Source organism: Medicago truncatula, chromosome 6 (assembly GCF_003473485.1).
Source record: "Medicago truncatula cultivar Jemalong A17 chromosome 6, MtrunA17r5.0-ANR, whole genome shotgun sequence".
NCBI lineage: Eukaryota > Viridiplantae > Streptophyta > Magnoliopsida > Fabales > Fabaceae > Medicago > Medicago truncatula.
Window position 1 is genome coordinate 30,840,900 of NC_053047.1, and position 18,680 is coordinate 30,859,579.

General features: G+C 32.7%; 2 protein-coding genes across 2 annotated transcripts; both read left to right on the top strand.

Moving 5' to 3' along the window:
* On the top strand, nucleotides 1-1,735 carry LOC25496593 (histone-lysine N-methyltransferase, H3 lysine-9 specific SUVH4). Its single transcript, XM_013596994.3, has one exon. The coding sequence runs from the start codon at nucleotides 73-75 to the stop codon at nucleotides 1,543-1,545; it is 1,473 nt and encodes a 490-aa protein (XP_013452448.3). The 5' UTR covers nucleotides 1-72; the 3' UTR covers nucleotides 1,546-1,735.
* A 9,738-nt stretch (nucleotides 1,736-11,473) lies between these two features.
* On the top strand, nucleotides 11,474-12,108 carry LOC120576088 (secreted RxLR effector protein 161-like). The gene is made up of 2 exons (XM_039827069.1): nucleotides 11,474-11,869; nucleotides 12,013-12,108. The coding sequence occupies exons 1-2, from the start codon at nucleotides 11,474-11,476 to the stop codon at nucleotides 12,106-12,108; spliced, it is 492 nt and encodes a 163-aa protein (XP_039683003.1).
* Nucleotides 12,109-18,680: the final 6,572 nt, after the last annotated feature.

An 18,680-nucleotide genomic window follows, 5' to 3' on the forward strand; every position in this document is an offset into this window, starting at 1 on the left:
GCAAAACCTAAAGAAGAAAAGCACCCTTCCAAGCGACCTTCCAAGCGACCTGATCTGAAAGCCATAACCAAGATGATGCAAAATAATGAGATACTATACCCTGGCAAAAGAATTGGCAGCATTCCAGGCATAGAGGTTGGATATCAGTTCTATTCTCGTGCTGAAATGGTTGCAGTTGGTTTTCATAGCCATTGGTTAAATGGCATTGATTTTATCGGCAAATCTTATTCTAAAACGTACAAGCTCAATCTCCCAGTTGCTGTGGCCATTGTTATTTCAGGCATTTATGAGGATGATCTGGATAATGCTGAAGATGTTGTGTACACTGGTCAAGGTGGGCATAATCTGACTGGTAATAAGCGTCAAATTCAAGATCAAAAGTTGGAGCGGGGTAATTTAGCACTCAAGAACTGCTGCAAGCAAGAAGTGCCAGTAAGGGTGATTCGAGGTCATAATTCAAGTAGTAGTTACACTCGTAAAGTCTACACATATGATGGTTTGTACAAGGTTGACAAATGTTGGGCAGAGAAGGGATTGTCTGGCTTCACAGTATACAAGTTTCGTCTGAGGCGGGTCGAAGGACAGCCTACATTAACAACAAATCAGGTCTATTTCACAATGGGACGTGTACCTCAGTCTACAGCAGAAATACGAGGGTTGATCTGTGAGGATATCACTAACGGCCAGGAAGTTGTTCCCATTCCAGCTACAAATTTGGTTGATGACCCACCTGTTCCACCTCCCCCAGGTTTCAAATATTTGAAGTCTCTGAAGGTTGCAAAAAGTGTTAAGCTTCCTGTGAGTGCCTCTGGATGCAAATGCAATGGCAAATGTATTGATCCAAACACCTGTGAATGTGCGAAGCGCAATGGCTCTGAATTTCCATATGTATCTAAAGATGGTGGTAGACTAATTGAAGCTAAAGACGTTGTGTTTGAATGTGGTCCCAATTGTGGCTGTGGTCCTGAGTGCGTGAATAGGACTTCTCAAAGAGGACTTCAATATCGTCTAGAGGTTTTCCGTACTGCAAAGAAAGGATGGGCTGTTAGATCCTGGGATTTTATACCTTCCGGTGCACCAGTTTGTGAGTACACAGGAATTCTTGGTAGGACAGAAGACGTGGACTGCGTATTGGAAAACAACTATATTTTTGAGATAGATTGCTTGCAAACAATCAAGGGTCTTGGTGGAAGGGAGAGGCGGTCAAAAAATGTAACATATGCTTCAAGTTTGCTGGAAAAATACGATGACCAAGATTCTGAAAGTGCGCCAGAGTTTTGCATTGATGCAGGGTCTACTGGAAATGTTGCTAGGTTTATAAACCATTGTTGTGAGCCTAATTTGTTTGTACAATGTGTTTTGAGCACACACAATGATTTGCGATTGGCTCGAGTGGTGCTGTTTGCCGCTGACAACATACCCCCTTTACAGGAGCTGACATATGACTATGGCTATGCACTTGATAGCGTCTTGGACTCTGATGGGAAGGTAAGGCAAATGGCGTGCTATTGTGGAGCTGCAGGCTGCAGGAAGCGATTATTCTAAATCTCATGTCCCTTTCTGAGATATAAGTAGTAGATCTTTTTGACGGTTATCAAGAGCATATTTTTTGGTGCAAATCAACACATGGTCTCCTAAAACTTCCTAGTGCTCTTGCTATACCTGGTTGATTTGTAGTACATGCATTGGGCCAAAAATGAAATTGTATAGATTTTATTCTGCTCATAGTAGCCCTATTTATTGAATAGCACAACTTTATAACTTGGATTCTGAGAAAATCGACAGCACTTGAGCGATGCAAATATCATTTTATCAGCAAGAATATATGAATACTATGTTTTTTCTTGATCCATAATTTAATTGGATCCACTTCATGAATATCAGAAGCATTCTCTATGACAGAGTCATAATTTGCAGAGGTAGCGGTGGTAACATCAACATCAGTAATCATTATCGTTTAGGATCAAGACTTGATGTTCTATTTCATCTTTAAACATTTTATTCTAAATTACAATTATTCGATGCAATGAAGACATATAAAACTGCTAGAAACATGAGCAGGATTAAAAACAAGACATATAAAATAGGTTAGTTCTGATAGTCCCACTATATAAATGCCTGCATTATATGTGAATGGAAAGAAACTATCTATGAATGATTTTGTATTGTAGTGAAATCAATTGCAAGTTGTTATGAAGAATCTTTCATTGATAAGTACTATTATGCACTCATCCCTTATAATTTGACTTCACCATTTGTAAGTATTTCAATGGGATTAAGTTTTGGAATGTTGTTTCCAACTTGACATAGGTCCAAATCAATTATAGAGACTGCACAATGTAGATTATATGTTCTAATACAATCTTACTTTACCTACTGCAAAGGTTAAATCATGCGCCTAAACTTACACCTTATCAAACTCTCATTTTCTCAGCAAAGTCTTTTCATCTACTAATAATTGTAAGGTATGATAATATACCTTAATATACCAAGGCACAATTTGCAGAACATTAACTTGTAACTTACACTTCTCTTCAACATTATTCTCGAGTTGATTGACTAATCCTCTCTCCACTTGAAGGTATAAACATTACTTGACTTAGCAAGAACACACTTACCATTGATTTTTCATCCAAATATTGAGCTCAGAGAGCAGCTAGGTTGAATCTTTATTTCATCGGGAGAGCTCATACCAGCTCTCTGAATATCAGGCTGAAGTACAAGTGTAAGTGTTTGTTCTAGAATGATTCCTGAATCTAACCTATCTTCAGGAGCTTTGGATGCTGTCAGGTGCAATCGTTGTGAATCATAAAAACTCGTGTAAGTAGATGGTCTATCCATTAAGGTTGAAAGTCCAGCTTTATCTCGACAAGGAAGGAGTTTCAACCATGGAGTAAGATTCTCTGTGAAGACAACTTCACGCGGCAGTGAACCATATCTTAAACTACCTAAGGCTGCCCATTTAGGCGCAGAATAAGAGCTAGAAGACTCTAGGAAGTTTATTGAAGAACAGAAGAAGCATCAACCTGATATGGGGGGACATCAAAGACTATACACTTGGCTAACTTGGCTATGATACAAAGAAATGATTCATATATCAAGGATTGTTGCCATAGTTCTTTTACCACTGTACTTGTTTAGTGATCATAGTTAATAACTAGCTAGTTATAAGCATATATGAAGCCAAGAGTCCTGCCATAATTTTTTCACTAGTGTATTTGCATATGTTACATAAACTATCCATGTGTAGTAGTGAATGGAAAGAAGGTATCCATGGATGCTTTTGTACTGCAGTAAAATCAACTGCAATATGAAAAAGCAGAGTTGTTATGAAGAATCTTTCATTAATAAGTACTATTATGCCCTCTTCCCTTGTTGACCTTACCATTTGTAAGTGTTTCAGTGAGATTAGGTTTTAACTTCAAAGCATTTCTCTCTAACTTGATATAGAGACTTCATAATATAGAGAGTTATGATATCAAGTTTTGATAAACTTATTGCACTCTAATGAACTCTAAATCTCAGGAGTCATGATATCAAGTTTGGACCAAATTTGAGATATATTCCCATAGCTTCCTTGACAGTTTCCTCTGATATCAGCTTCTTCTGATATCAAAAAACTAAATTAGAATGTAGCAGTCACTGAACCCTTTAACTTGTGGATGCAATGTGTCATAGCATGTGGTTGCTTCTCCGTGCGATGAAAGGAATTAGACCAGGCATACAAGTATATGGTCAGCTGCATAAGGAAGAACCCTTTCTATGAATTTATTTGAAATTATGAGAAAGAACTACTGCACAAGTCAATCAAAGAACTAATTACTAGTGAACTGACATTAATATGAATTGGTATAAAAATTGGAATGTCAGAATTGGAAGTGTTTCATGTGCATTAAAATGATTCTCCTCTTCCTTAAAATGATTTTGTAGTGGATAAACAAGACTGAACACTGAATTAGAGTTAACATAAATGAGTTTTGAGTGTTAGTTACTTTATCATCTAAACTATGAGTTGAGTGTTTTTGTGCTATCTACATCATGTTGTTTTGGTAGAAAATGTTGTGTTTCTATGTGGAATGATTCTCAAGTGGAGGTTTCGAAAAACACAATAATGAGATGATTGAGAGAGATCGTGTGAAACTGTCAATGACCAGCTCATGTAGTCCATGCAAATACCAACTTCCCAGTTCTGATGCACAACTTCGAGATTAAGGTTCACCCTATACACATTCACAACTTGGACATTAGTCCCACATCGAAGAAACTGAAACAACTAAGAGGAAGATTTACTTATAAAAACAACCTTGTATACATGTGGTATGAGTAACTTCTTAAACCCCAATACTTCATGTTAAGTATTTAGAGTACACAAGGTTATACCGGATTCTTAAGTAGTTCCGTAGTTAAAAATTTTGGTATATTAATTTCTCGGAACTGTGTGGAGTTTGAAAATTAATATTATTATGTATTTTTAAACCACACATTTTTCTTGGAAATCAATGTACTGAAATAATCATAGTCCTTAATTTTTTTGGGTGAATAGAGAGATTGAGGATCATGCACCTTATTGTATAAAAAAGAATCCTCTAAATGCTCACATCATGTGTAAAAATTAAGTTTGTTAATTTAGTAAGCTAAGTTAGATTTTTTTCTTTTTTTTTTGAGGAAGTTAGGGTTATGTATAGTTTAACACATTTGATTTAATTTATTTTTTTTGACACATTTGATTTAAATTTTTTTTACGGATATATAATACTTAAATTATTTTATGAAAAAATTTAATACTTTAACTATTAATTTGTTAGATTAAATGTTTATAATTAATTACATTATATTAGATCCTTCGTGCGTTTGAGATAGTTTTTCTTTATAGGCTTAATTGTTATTTTCGTCCCTTAACTAATTTTTTGGTCCCTTCTGTCAATTTTATTAAAAAACTGTTAGGGTTTATACAAGTCATCACCTTCATTCAACTTCTTCATCTTCTTCCTCATCAACCTTCATGAAAAAAACCCAGCAAAACAAAAAACTGAAGAAAAAAAATCGAACCTTGAAATTGAAATTGGAAGAAAACAAATTGATTCTTAAGCATGGAAATAGAAAATGGAGAGAAAAAAATAAAACTCATTTTCAAATTCAATCTAAACCCTTCATCATCATCATCATCAATCCTTCACAAAAACTCATTTTCTGATCTAAACTCATCACCATGATAAATGGTTTAGATTTGGATTTCATATGATAAATGTAAAGTTTTATTTGATGAGTTTTGTTGTTCATTCAAATCTGCAGAAAATTTCCTTCTTTTTGGTTCAATCTGTGGAAGAAAAAAAAATCAAGTTGCAACAACAACACTACACAATAAATCTGGTCCAAATTTGCTCCCCAACAAAAACGCAACAACAACAACTACAAAATGGGTTTAGATTGGGATTTGGAAGAATTTAGATTAGATCCAAAATTGGGTTTAGATTGGAATTTGAAAGGATATATTGCTATTGATAATGAATGATTGACATTCGAAAATGAGTTTTTTTATGAAAGATTGGAAGAAGAGAATAGGAACAAAGAGGATGAAACAAGAGGAACAACAAATAAAGAATGGAAGAAGGTTGAAATTTGAAGAAGAAAAAAATGTTAATGAAGATTTGTGTGTGATGTGTGTTGGTTTTGTGATGCACGCTGATGTTAATGAAAGAAGATGAAGAGAAAGAAAAAAAAAAGATTTGGATTTCATATGATAAAGGTAAAAAAAAAAAAATCTTCTGGGTTTGTATGAAGGTTTTATGAAGATTTGTTGAAGAAGATGAAGGTGAGGAGGAAGAAGATGAAGATAAATTCCAACTAATGCGAAAATGACACATGTGCTTGAGTTAACGTTTTTTTAATAAAATTAACGGAAGGGACCAATTTATGTAACAGAGACATATTTAAAAGACTCAAACAGACTTTTTATTAATTATGGGACCAAAGCGATACAAAAAAATTAATTAAGGGACGAAAATAGCAATTAAGCCTTCTTTATATTAGATCCTTCCTGCATTTGACATAGTTTTTCTTCATGTAAATTACACTCCATTGAACTCATTGGAAAATTTCTGGTGGAATTAATAGTAATGGCTGAAATTCAACCAAAACAACCTATAAAAAATGTACTGTTTAAAGAGTCCAAGTAGCATTCTCCATTGATAAACAACTAGAAACATGATCTGTAGTAAGAAGTAACCCACTGGATTTCATTTTAAATAGTCCCACATGGATGGCACTTGAACAACCAAGAGAAAGATTTATCTATAAAATACCACTTAGTTTAAAAACGTGGTCATTAGGAATAACTTTTTGGTGTATTGGTTTTGGCCAGATCAAACATTTAAAAAATAAAATGAAATCAAAATTTTTCGAATGTTGAACCTGCTAAAATCAAACTACCAAAATAATTATAGTCCGATATTGTTTTTCCTTTTGTTTAATAGAATTGGGTGTATAAAGGTGTTTGAAACTTGATGAATGTAGACTAAATTTTTAAATATGTATATTATTTTTTTTGGTTAGGATAATATGTATATTGACTTTTCAACTACCGTTTTTGTTTATATTTTATTTTTGAAGGAGTATTATGTAGGTTAATTCAGCTGAACTTGAACCATATATAATTCGACTAGTTTGATTCATAAACCAGTTTGGATGGTTTGCATTTTATTTTTATTCAAATTTATTCATTTAAACAAAAATAATCTAAAACATTACTCCCCCATCTCAAATTATAACGTCCCACATTAATGTTGCATTGAGAACATAAATTATGAATCACTTTACAAAAATTTCTTTCGTAATTGCGTAAATCAAAACTAAGCTAAATCCGCAAACTTTTTTGAGTGTGACCATAAAAACAAGTTCCAATCATCTACCGTGCGCTACTCAAACAAAAACCCCGCCAAAGTTGAGCTTAAATTAAAACTCAAAAATCGATTATTATACCGACACTAGTTTGAATTCTACCCCCAATTGATCCACAATTTGTCGAAGAATGCATTATAACAAGCCCAAAAACTTGAGTTAAAAAACTGATTCCTGATTATGAAGCAAATATTTCAATCTTCCTAAAAAAATAGTTCATACTGGTTTAGAGTTTTGGTGGAGTTACGTTGTTGCATGAACATTAAAATGACATTAGAAGCAATGAGATATATTAGATATTTTGGCACTCCGTAATTTGGATCATTTAGAAATTGAGAAATGACCAGATTTTTAATAACAAAATTAAGGAGGTTGATGAAATGGTGGAGGAAATAAAATTATTTCGTCTAGTTGGAGTTTGAATAGGCTCAGGATTTCGTCTTGCTTGTTTTACGAATGGTGCTGGAATCTGAGAGAGTGTTTGGGACGATAGCATTCTTTCGTTCCTGTACTGTTAATAGGTGGTGTTAGTTTATAGGCAGGCTCCTTGTAATGCATATATGGTAGGTTTTAATTTCCAGAGGGAAGCCTTGGAATTGGATTGATTGAATAGCTCTCAGCTAGCACTTTGGAGTTTAGTTTCAACAGTCCCACATTGATGGTCCTTTAACAACCAACAAGAAGATTTAGTTATAAAAGACCTTTGTATACATGTTGACAAAGTAACTGTTTGGACCCAATGATTCTCATTGTGCAGTCCACTTCATTTATAAAGATGATCATTAGTAGTATCTTTTGGTGAATTAATTTTAGAAAAAAAATTAGGAGTTGAAAGAAAGCTTAATTTTAATTTTTCTTTCAATTGCAATTTTGTTTTCTATAATCAGAAGTGGTACATTCTGAAATCTATTTTACAAAATTGATAAGTTGATTATTTTCAAACTCACGGAAACCTTTAATCCACATTTTACTACTGTTGCACCACTGATCAGGTGTGTAATCTTTACCTTCACCTCGTCCTTGTTTATTATTTTTCTTTTTCTCTTCTGTCATATCAATTTTCTAGTTTAGTGGTTCACACTTGAATAAGTAATTCAAGAAACATTGATTTGGAACTACATTAGTTGTTCTCTTATGGCCATGTCTTCATTTTTATTCAAAATTGTGCACTATCCTGTCTAAAATTTGTTCTTATCATCGATTCAGGGCCGTCCCTGAGAATTCGGAGGCTCGGCTCTGGAAATGAAAAGAGGCCAGTGATAAAATCAAAACATAATTTTTTTTAAAAGAGCAATGTTCTATTTATATTTTTTAAAAGATAAATACAAGGTGCCGTATATATGCGGTACACCCAGAGGTAAAAATGACTACCGTATACATGAGGAACTCCCACCTAACACCAAAATCAAGAGGAACTAATTCTAATAATCCTAAAAGAGGCCCATCCTTGTGAGGGAATGAAATAATCTTAGGGGGTCTAAGAGATATTAAGGGGGCCTAAAAAGAAACCACCATTATACTGGATATAAAAAAAAAAATGAAGCCCATCCTTGAGGGAGGCCCAGCTCGTTTGAGCTGTTTGCACCCCCTCAGGGACGCCCTGCATCGACTTACATGTTATTGTAATGTGCTGAAATTAAACACATAAAGTAACCATATATTATCTCGCAACTGAAAAAGATGAATGGTGCAATGGCTTGAATAAAGTAAATACAATAACATTAACAACATTACCATATATTTGTGTATTGTTTGTTTATGTAGTTGCAGATTAGATATATGATAATCGTACGTATAAATATATAATATATTTAAGAGTGATGATACATGTACCACCCCATGTGGCAATATACCCTTTACACCCACACAAAATTCTGACACGTGGCAACTTGGACCCCACACAAATAGAAGATAAAGTGTGGTTGTGAGATGAATTTACCAAAATATCCCTAATACATGGGATGTGCAATGGAATGTAGAAATAAAGGGTGTTCATGTAACATTTTCCTATATTTAAAATGATTCTATTATACGTGACACAGTTTCATGTATATCTTAAAAAGCATCTTCATCATTCTCATCTTTCTTTACATTAGAATTTATGTTTCATTTGCAACATTGGATTCTTTTTCCAATGGCTGTTTGGAAGACTTCGGAGATTTTCTAGGGGTAAATCTTCCCTACAAGAATTCCCAAATTTACTAATCAATTCAAAATTACATTACTGAGGGATTTAGACCCTCAGTAATTACTGGTGGAATAAACCTTCAGTAACATCCAAAAAACCCTCAATAACGTTACTGACGGAAAAATCCCTCAATAACCTTCTCTTCTAGTGTTTCTGATTGTAGTTCTGAATGGTTTGGATATCATAATAAAGGGTTAGATTATGATGGATGTGATATAGGAGAGATTAATATTAATGCTAATATTAATGTTGGTGATCAAGGTTTTTTTGGAACAACTCATGGGATGGATTGATGATAGTTCTGATATTTGTGAAGGTTCAAGTAGTAAAAGGTTTAAGGTATCTTCTTCTGTTCTTGTGCCTCCAACTTTCTCTAGTTCTCCTTATGCATTGTTAGAAATTTATCTTATATTTTAATTCCAAGTTTTTTATATATATTGTAAATTACATATATTGATACATACCTTTTTATATGAAGTGGGTAAGGGAATGACTTCAAGATGACATCCTTACCTCTTGCATTTTCCGCAAAGTCACAATGTTTTAGCCATGTTTGGTAAATTTGAGAACTTGCCATGCATGTTGAATTTCATGATTGTTTGAGGTAAGTGGCTGCTATAATGCTCGATATATGAATTCTCCTTTCTTATATGCTCTGTAGATTTCTAGTAATGGTTCCGTTTTTATTTATGATTCTTTCATATTTTGTAGGCATTTTCTACTATGTTTCTTGGAAAATTTGGCAATTGGCATTGGTTTCGTTCTCGCAAGGAGATAAAAAAAAAAAAAAAAAAAAAAAAGATTTGAGGTAATATCTCTCTTAAGATTAAGTTATTTCTTGAATGATTTTGAATCTTCTAATATTGGTTGTGGAAAGACACAAAAGTCATTAGTCCATTAGTCATAATATAAGTAAATCTTCTTATAGGCACATTGCTCATTCTCTAAAATCATTAGACTTTTTGTTTTCCTCGCTATGATACTCAAAATCTTCTTTTATAGTTGCTTTTCTTTTCTTTTTCCAACTCAAAGATGAAACAATTGCTTTGAAATATAAAATGACATTTATAGTGTCAAGTATTTCCAATCAGCTTTTTCAACACGATCCCTTGCAATTTATACACTAATTTAAGTGAGGGTAGTATATCATTTGGCACGTGGTTGTGTGGTCGATTTGGAAGGCGAGGGATGATTGTATTTTTAATAATAAAATGGTGACAATTGAAGACGTTGTGGATAATGTAAAGGCAACATCATGGCAGTAGTATCTAGGAAGAGCCGCTAGAAACCCTGGTGTGCTACATGAGTGGTTGTGAGAGCCGATGTGTTGCTTTAACAGGTGAATTTGGTTGACAATACTGTGAGGTCAGAACTAGTTTTATGTTGTTAGCCGTGTTCTTAGCTTTCTGTTTGGTCTTGGGCGTTACGTGTATGGGCGGCGCTTTTGTATTGTTCTTGCTGCTAGCTTTTGCATGTCTTGTGCAGGCTTGATATCTAAATAAATTTGTTGATTTACAAAAAATAGTTTATTTTTATTTTTTTGGATTGTATGAATATTATTGAAATCTTTATGATGATATGTCGTTTAATTAATTTGTGTCTTTTTAAACTTTATTTTCTTAATTTATTTGTGTTTATTTAATTTATTTCTTTAATTAAAATAAAAATAGGGAATGGATTCCTAAAAAAAAGGGTAAAGTACATTACTGGCGGATATTTTCCTCAATAATAAAGAGGTGGTTTTGACAAAGAATTATTGAGGGATTAAAAACGTGCAATTAATTTCCCTTAGTACATAACAGTTCGGATCCTATTCAATAATTCACCACTGATGTCTACTTAATTTATAATAATTAAGTTCTATATAGTAACTTACGGTGCATTGGTTTTTGAGGATATTCTGAAGGAAAAAAGATTAATTTTAAATTAATTTTATTCCTTTCAGTTATTTCTTTAAAATCAATGTACTCAATAAATAGTAGTATATTTATTTTCATATTTGTAACTTGTGGTGTTTTTCTTGAAGCATTTATCTAGTACTCCCTTTCCGGTCTACAATAGTTGTTATTTTTGAGGAATTTTAATATATTAAGAAATCAAATAAATTTTGTTATTTTTTATGAAAATTTATGTGTTTTTCTATAATACCCTTAATTATTTAGTACTTCATTCTATTATTTCTATAATACCCTTAAAATCATAAGAGATGGTAACCATATTGGTTTATCCCAATCTCATTACATAGAAAAGGTGCTTCATAAATTCAATCATTTAGATTGTAAACCGATCTCTACCCCATTTGACCAAACTGTCAGTTTTCAACCAAACAAAGGTTGTCCTGTGGCACAACTTGAATATTCTAAAGTAATCGGATGCTTGATGTATGCTATGACTTGTACTAGACCTGACATAGCATATGCTGTTGGAAGGTTAAGTCGGTATACTAGCAATCCAAGTAAAGAACACCGGCACGCTGTGAAAAGAGTTTTAAAATACTTAAAGGGAACAATGAATTATTGTTTAACATATAGTGGAGACCCTTCTGTTTTGGAAGGATACACAGATGCTATTTGGGTAACGTATGTTGAAGATCATGCTTCCACAAGTGGATGGATCTTCAACCTTGGTGGAGGTGCAGTTTCTTGGGGTTCAAAGAAACAAACATGCATTGCCGACTCCACCATGGCTGCAGAATTTATTGCATTGGCTGCAGGGAGTAAAGAGGCAGAATGGCTAAGAAATTTATTGTATGACATACCAGTTTGGCAAAAGCCAATGGCGCAAGTATCCATACATTGTGATAGTTAATCCACACTATCAAAAGCTTATAGCCAAGTTTATAATGGGAAATCAAGGCATATTGGTTTAAGACATAGCTATGTAAGAGACTTGATTTCTAATGGAATAATTTCCATCATGTTTGTAAGAACAGAGAAGAATCTTGCAGATCCTTTGACGAAAGGTCTGACAAAGGATATGGTGTTGAAGACATCATTGGGGATGGGACTCAAGCCCATATCTAATTGATTACCAATAGTGGAAACTCAACCCACACTTGAGTAGCATCAAGTCTTGGGTTCAATGGTGAAAGTACACTATTAGAGTAATTGTAGTACTTGACAATAGATACATCCCAAAGGTAAAAGTACTTGGACCATAAGAAGAAAAAAGGTAGGATGAGGTTTTCCTCTTAATGGACATATAGCATATATTTGCTGGAATGCATACTTATGGGGCATTCCCGATATAATCTACCTATGTGAGAATGAAGTTTGGCCGCTTCACGGAGTTCAAGGGCTTGACTCTTAAATTCTCATGAAAAGGGATATATGACACAAGACCTTCTTAATGTGTCATCTTACAAGTCTCTTTATCAATGGTACCGAGATTCTATGTGTAAGTTATGCACACTTGTTCTAATGGATAGTTGGTTCAAAGCTTGCCTACCATACTATTTGGGAATGAGCGAAACTTACTAAGTAATTGTTCAAATCGCGAGATACCATTATCTGAAGGCATGAAATTTCCGGATTTATGTGATTTAGTATTTTGAAAATGGTGGGGGATTGTTGGTGATTTCCAAAATAATGGAATCACTTTAGAACCAAAAGTTGTAACTCTTCATGGGAACCATTCATATACATTGGAACATTATTATTTATTATTAATAATGAACCATGACATTGATTCAAGTATATATGGTTATAACCTTTGGCAAAAGGGTGCTTAATGAATCATGGCATTGATTCAAGTTAAATAGGTGCTTTCTCTCATGTGAAGAGTCATATAATGCACTATAAATGCTTGACATTTGGGCATTAGTTGAAGATACAAAAACCACACAACTACACACAATTTGGACAGAATTTTGTTACATTAACAACATAATTCTTCACCATTCTATTATTCTAAATCATCCATCAACTCTCTAATGCATGAGTGAATTGCTGGAACCATAAATCTGTAAAATACTGTTAGGAGATACGCTTGGTGTGGTTGTGCAATACACGTCAAGGAACTCATAGTATCCTGAAGGGGATTCGCCGATCATTCCTATTGCATCCAATATACATTTATTGGTGGGGGCGAATCGAACCTAAAGGTTAGTGTGGCAACCCCATACGCTTTGAGTTTTACATGCATGATCATTAAACATTTCAGGTTTCAAGTGCAGCAGCCTCTTCCCAACAAACAAGATATATAACAGAGCTTCAAGTTCACTCAAGAGTGGTTTTCCATACGTTGAAAAAGAAGGTCACAGGAAGTGTAGTTGGGAGTAGATTGGTTCGACATCTTCAAAAAAATTGGATTGAGAGGTTAGAATTTATCATTAATATCAAGAAGCTAATATGTGTGCAGATGCGTTGGCCAACAATGGGTCTAACATAATGCATGTTCTTCTTTGATTACTATGAGCATTTTCCACTTCAAATTAGTCATTTACGTTTAAATGGTCTCGGTTAAATGCTTTGTAGTTTTCTCTTTTTTAACAACGACTCTCTTTGTATCCAAAATTAAATTTGAAAACGATGGATTGATTTACTTGAGCCAAAAGAACATGGTGAGTTGGTGATGGGAACACTAGTTAGTACATACATGAATCATAAACACTAACAAGGGGATTTTGGGTTCGAACCGCGGTCACGATGTTTATGTTAATATCATGTTTGTTTACGGATTAACAAGCAATAGAAATGTCGAAGACAATTTAACTTCATTAGAAATATAACTTCTGCATTTCCTCTTGAGTAATTAATTTCTCTTTCCTTTTATGTAACCTTAAATGATTGATTGCCAATGTATGTTCTGTTACTTTCAAAAGACTATAGCTAGAAACATGAGTAAGAGAAAAAATAACACTTATAAGTTATAATATGTTTGTTTTTAATAGTCCTAATAGTACTTTAACAACCAAGACGAAGATTTACCTATAATATTCTTAACTGGTTTTAAATTGGTCTTTTTTCTTAATCAGTATGATAATGATTTATGAAAATTTGTTCCTTAAGCCTGTTAAATGCCCTGCATTTCAAGTTTGTCCATTGAGCATGAAAATTCAAATTAGATTAAGAGATTTCTAACCATGTGTGTGCAATATCGAAATATACATGTAAATAAGTTTGATTGTTTGATTTTAAGACTATATATGAGTGCTTGATCTACCAACTTTTTCTTCATTGTGCTACATATTCTTTACCTTTACTTCTATTGTACAACAAATGTGTGATTTTAGGACTATAAAATGTTTAATTAGAGTTAAAATAAATGAGTTTTGAGTATTAGTTACTTTATTATCTAAGCTATGAGTTTCTGTGTGGAATGATTCTTAAATGGAGGTTTTCAAAAACACAATAATGAGATGCTTGAGAGATCATGTGAAACTTTCAATGAGCACGAGGCTCATGTAGTCCATGCAAGCACCAACTTTCCATTTCTGATGCACAACTTGGACATTAAGGTTCACCCTATACACATTCACAACTTAGACATTAGTCCCACATGGAAGAAACTGAAACAACTAAGAGGAAGATTTACTTATAAAAACAACTTTGTATATATGGGTATGAGTAACTTCTATGACCCAATACTTCATGTTGAGTTTTTAGAGCCAACAAGGTTATACCGGATTCTTAAGTTGTTCAGTAGTTAAAAATTTTGGTATATTTATTTCTCAAAGCATTTTGGATTTGAAAAATTAATGTTATTTAGTATTTTTAAATCCTCAAGTGCTTTCATAAATCAATCTACTAAAATAATCTTAGTTCTTAATTTTTTTTTTTTTGGGTGAATTGAGAGATCGAGGATCATGTACCTTATTGCCTAAAAAAGAATCCTCTAAATGCTCACATCACGCGCAAGCTAAGTTAGAAGTTATATATAGTTCAACACATTTGATTTAACTTTTTTTTTTGACACATTTGATTTAAGGGAAATGCTAACAAGTGCTCCAAGGGTACTTGTTAAAAAGTTTAAAGAGATAATTTTATCTTGGGAACGATGTATTCAACACATGGAAAGTTTAAAAAGTAACTTTATCTACACAAAATTTGTAAATTATTTCTATTTGTTGAATCCTTAACTAATGTCCTAAGAACACTGGTTAGCAAGACCTTGATTTAATTACCTTTTTTACTGAGATATAATACTTAAATTATTTTTAAAAAAAATTGAATACCTTAACCTTTAATTTGTTAGATTAAAATATTTATTTTTTTGATAGGCCAAGAGAAAGGTTAGGCATCCGGGAGAATTTAAAGCATTCCAACTAGGTTGGCACCCCAACAGAAGCCCCCATCCTCTACCGCCTTTCCAATACGTAATATTATTAAATATATATATATATATATATATTTAAGGGGGACTAGTCCAAAACCCTCAAAAGAAAAATAAATATATACAAGAAAAACAAGGGACCAAAATAGCTAAGGAAATCTATAATTAGGTATCCCATTCATGTCCCTAGTAAAATCCGCCAACAAAGAAGAAGGCAGCATAGTGAACCACGAAGTATCAAGTAGGGAATCATTATTACCAATCCCCCGGATGTTCCAAAAAAAAAAATATTCATTTAAACGGAGGAAGAGGACCCTGAGAGCGGGTTTTGTATGAAGCCTTTTGCACGTTCTTTTTTTTTCTTTTGAGACTTTGAAAGCACCTCATTCTCAGCAGCCTTTGCTAGCCAAGTTTGCAAAAAATCTAAGTCTTTCTTCAACACCGGGTCTACAGGAGCACCATCTGACACCATAATACTACTGACCTCTAATGCTTTATCCTTGACTGGGATAAAAATATGTTCTTGGTTCTCCTCCAAATCATTTCTAGCTATCTCATCAGATACATTCTCAAGTTCTATGCTGAAAGTATTACTAGTGATACCAGGGCTATGAGAAATATGAGTTACAATGTTTCGCAACCCAAGAGAACCTCACTACAAAGACACTCAACCCTAAAGTTACCCCCTTTGTAATCAAAGTTTCTCTCACTTCAAGTTCTACTTCAAAAACTGCAAAGAAACACTTATATAGCAGTCTTCAGTTGTCAAAATTGTGTCACGATTGGCCAAATCTTGACACGGTTGGTGCGTACGATCCAAGGTATGACCAACCTTATCCTGAAAACGTGCCAAACATGTCAAAAATCGTGACACGATTACCCAAAATCGTGTCACGATTGGACACCCTTCAAAACAAGCTATTGGTATTGCCAAATCGTGACACGCCTATGAAAATGTGTCACGATTTCCCTGTTCCTCCAAAACACAAATTTGAAGCCAATATACAACAATTTTTTATGCATTCATTTTTGTTAGCGAACAAAATTAAAAATCTTATGAATTATATTTTGATTTGTTACATAATTTTCTTCGTAGTGGGCTTCTACAAAAATCAATATATTGAAATAAGAGTCACTAAATTTTTTATTTTTTCTTTGTGGTAAAGAAATACTCCCTCCATTTTAAAATGAGTGATTTTTTAATCAAAAAAATTTGTTTTAAAATGAATATCACTTTCAGTTTCCAATGTAATAATAACATTTTCTTTTTAATCGTACATTTCAATTAATATTGGCTTAAATGCTCTTTTGGTCCCTTAACTATTTAATTGGTATCGCTTTGGTCCCTTAACTAAAAAAAAGATTGTTTGAGGATTTTAAATTTTTTTTTTAGTCTCATTTTGGTCCCTTCTGTTAGGTTTCTGTTAGGGTTTTAAAAAAAAGTTAACTCCTGGACACGTGTCACCTTGTCATTGGCTTTGAGTTTTTTTTTTTACAAATTTTTTTTTTTAAATATATATATATTTTTTTAAAAAAAAATCCCAAAACCAATGACAAAGTGACACGTGTCACCTTGTCATTGGTTCTGAGAATTTTTTACAAAAAAATAAAATATATATATTAAAAAAAATTTAATTTTCTTTTATAAAAAAATATATATATATATATTTTTTTTTTGTAAAAAAAAAACTCAGAGCCAATGACAAGGTGACACGTGTCCACACTTAACGTTTTTTATTAAAACTAACGGAAACATAACAGAAGGGACCAAAACGAGACTAAAAAAAAACTTAAAATCCTCAAACAATCTTTTTTTTAGTTAAGGGACCAAAGCGATACCAATTAAATAGTTAAGGGACCAAAAGAGCATTTAAGCCATTAATATTATATACTCTACTTCCAAATTATTATTTTTCTTTAATGAAGAACAAATCAATAGTTGATTAGGATACTTTGGTAAAATAACATCTCTCTTTATTTTAAATAATGCATTTCTTAATATGTGTGTAAAAACCTTAAACGACATTCATTTTGAAACAGAGGGAGTAGAAGATTTGCCGCTTGATTAAAATTAATTAACATTATATATTCTCTTTACACAATTAATTTTACAACAATTAAAGTTAGAAATAATCCTTTATAATATGAACTCATAAGTTCAATGACGTTGAAAGATATATCAACCTACAATGAACAATGTCGGTAAAGATTGAGATTCTTAACTATTTTTTGATTTGTCGCTACAAGCTAATTTTGTATTTAAAACAATATATTTAATCATTAAGATTTAGATTAAATTTTGTTTTAGTTTTTCTTTAAACAAATCAAATATGTTGAGTTTTATTTTAAAAATGAGGACTCAATTTGTTTGTTAAGTTCACATATTATTGGAGTCAATTCAGTTATGGCCTATAGTAATCTATAATTTTTAAAATGTTTGAAATATATAAGTTTTGATCACCACATGTTAAAGAATATTGAGACATGAATTTTAAATTTTCTTTGAGGATATTGTATTTCTGAGATAGATATGGTCAAAGAACAATTATTAAATATTTTGGTTAAGAGTACTGATTTTGTTCCCAACATGCTTGGTGGGCTGGTCTCTTGTTATATATATTGCTGATTCAAAAAACAATAAAAAAAAAAAATCTGTTTTTGTTTCCAATAATATTGATCAAATACGGTTTTGGTACTTATTAAAAAAAAAAAAAAACAAGGTTTGAAATCTATACTTTTCATTTTAAATTCCTTCACTTTTGCTTTTTCATTAACCTTGTCAGCAATATCTGCATATGTGGCACGCTGACAGTACAGTGTAATGTTTCCCTGCTTTCATATGATTGACTGCAAAATGCATATTCTATGTTCCTAATATAGCATTATATGCAAAAGTAAATTTAGTTCTTAAAAAATGCAATACAAAGACTAAACGTTTTTTATGCTTTCATATATAGTCGATTAACTTACATTTGGTAGCATGTTTCATTAAATGTGAAAGTATACTTCGTTCCTTAAACATGCATTTCAAGGCTAAACTTTTTTTATGCTTTCATATATAGTCGATTGTTCATTTGCCTTTACAATGTTTTGGGATGTTTTAATTTAATTAGAGAGAGAGCAGATGAACTGAAAAAGTCACAGTTCAATCTAGGCTAAGCTATTAGAGAGAGTACTCTGGAATTGATGTAAACAAGTGGATAAATTTGTTCTTAACATCCACTTGCATGTTATTGTTATAATGAAGAACATGTCACTGTAGCTGTATAACATTTCCCAACCGAAGAAGGAAGGTTTGAACCATATAACGTTTGCATTGTTT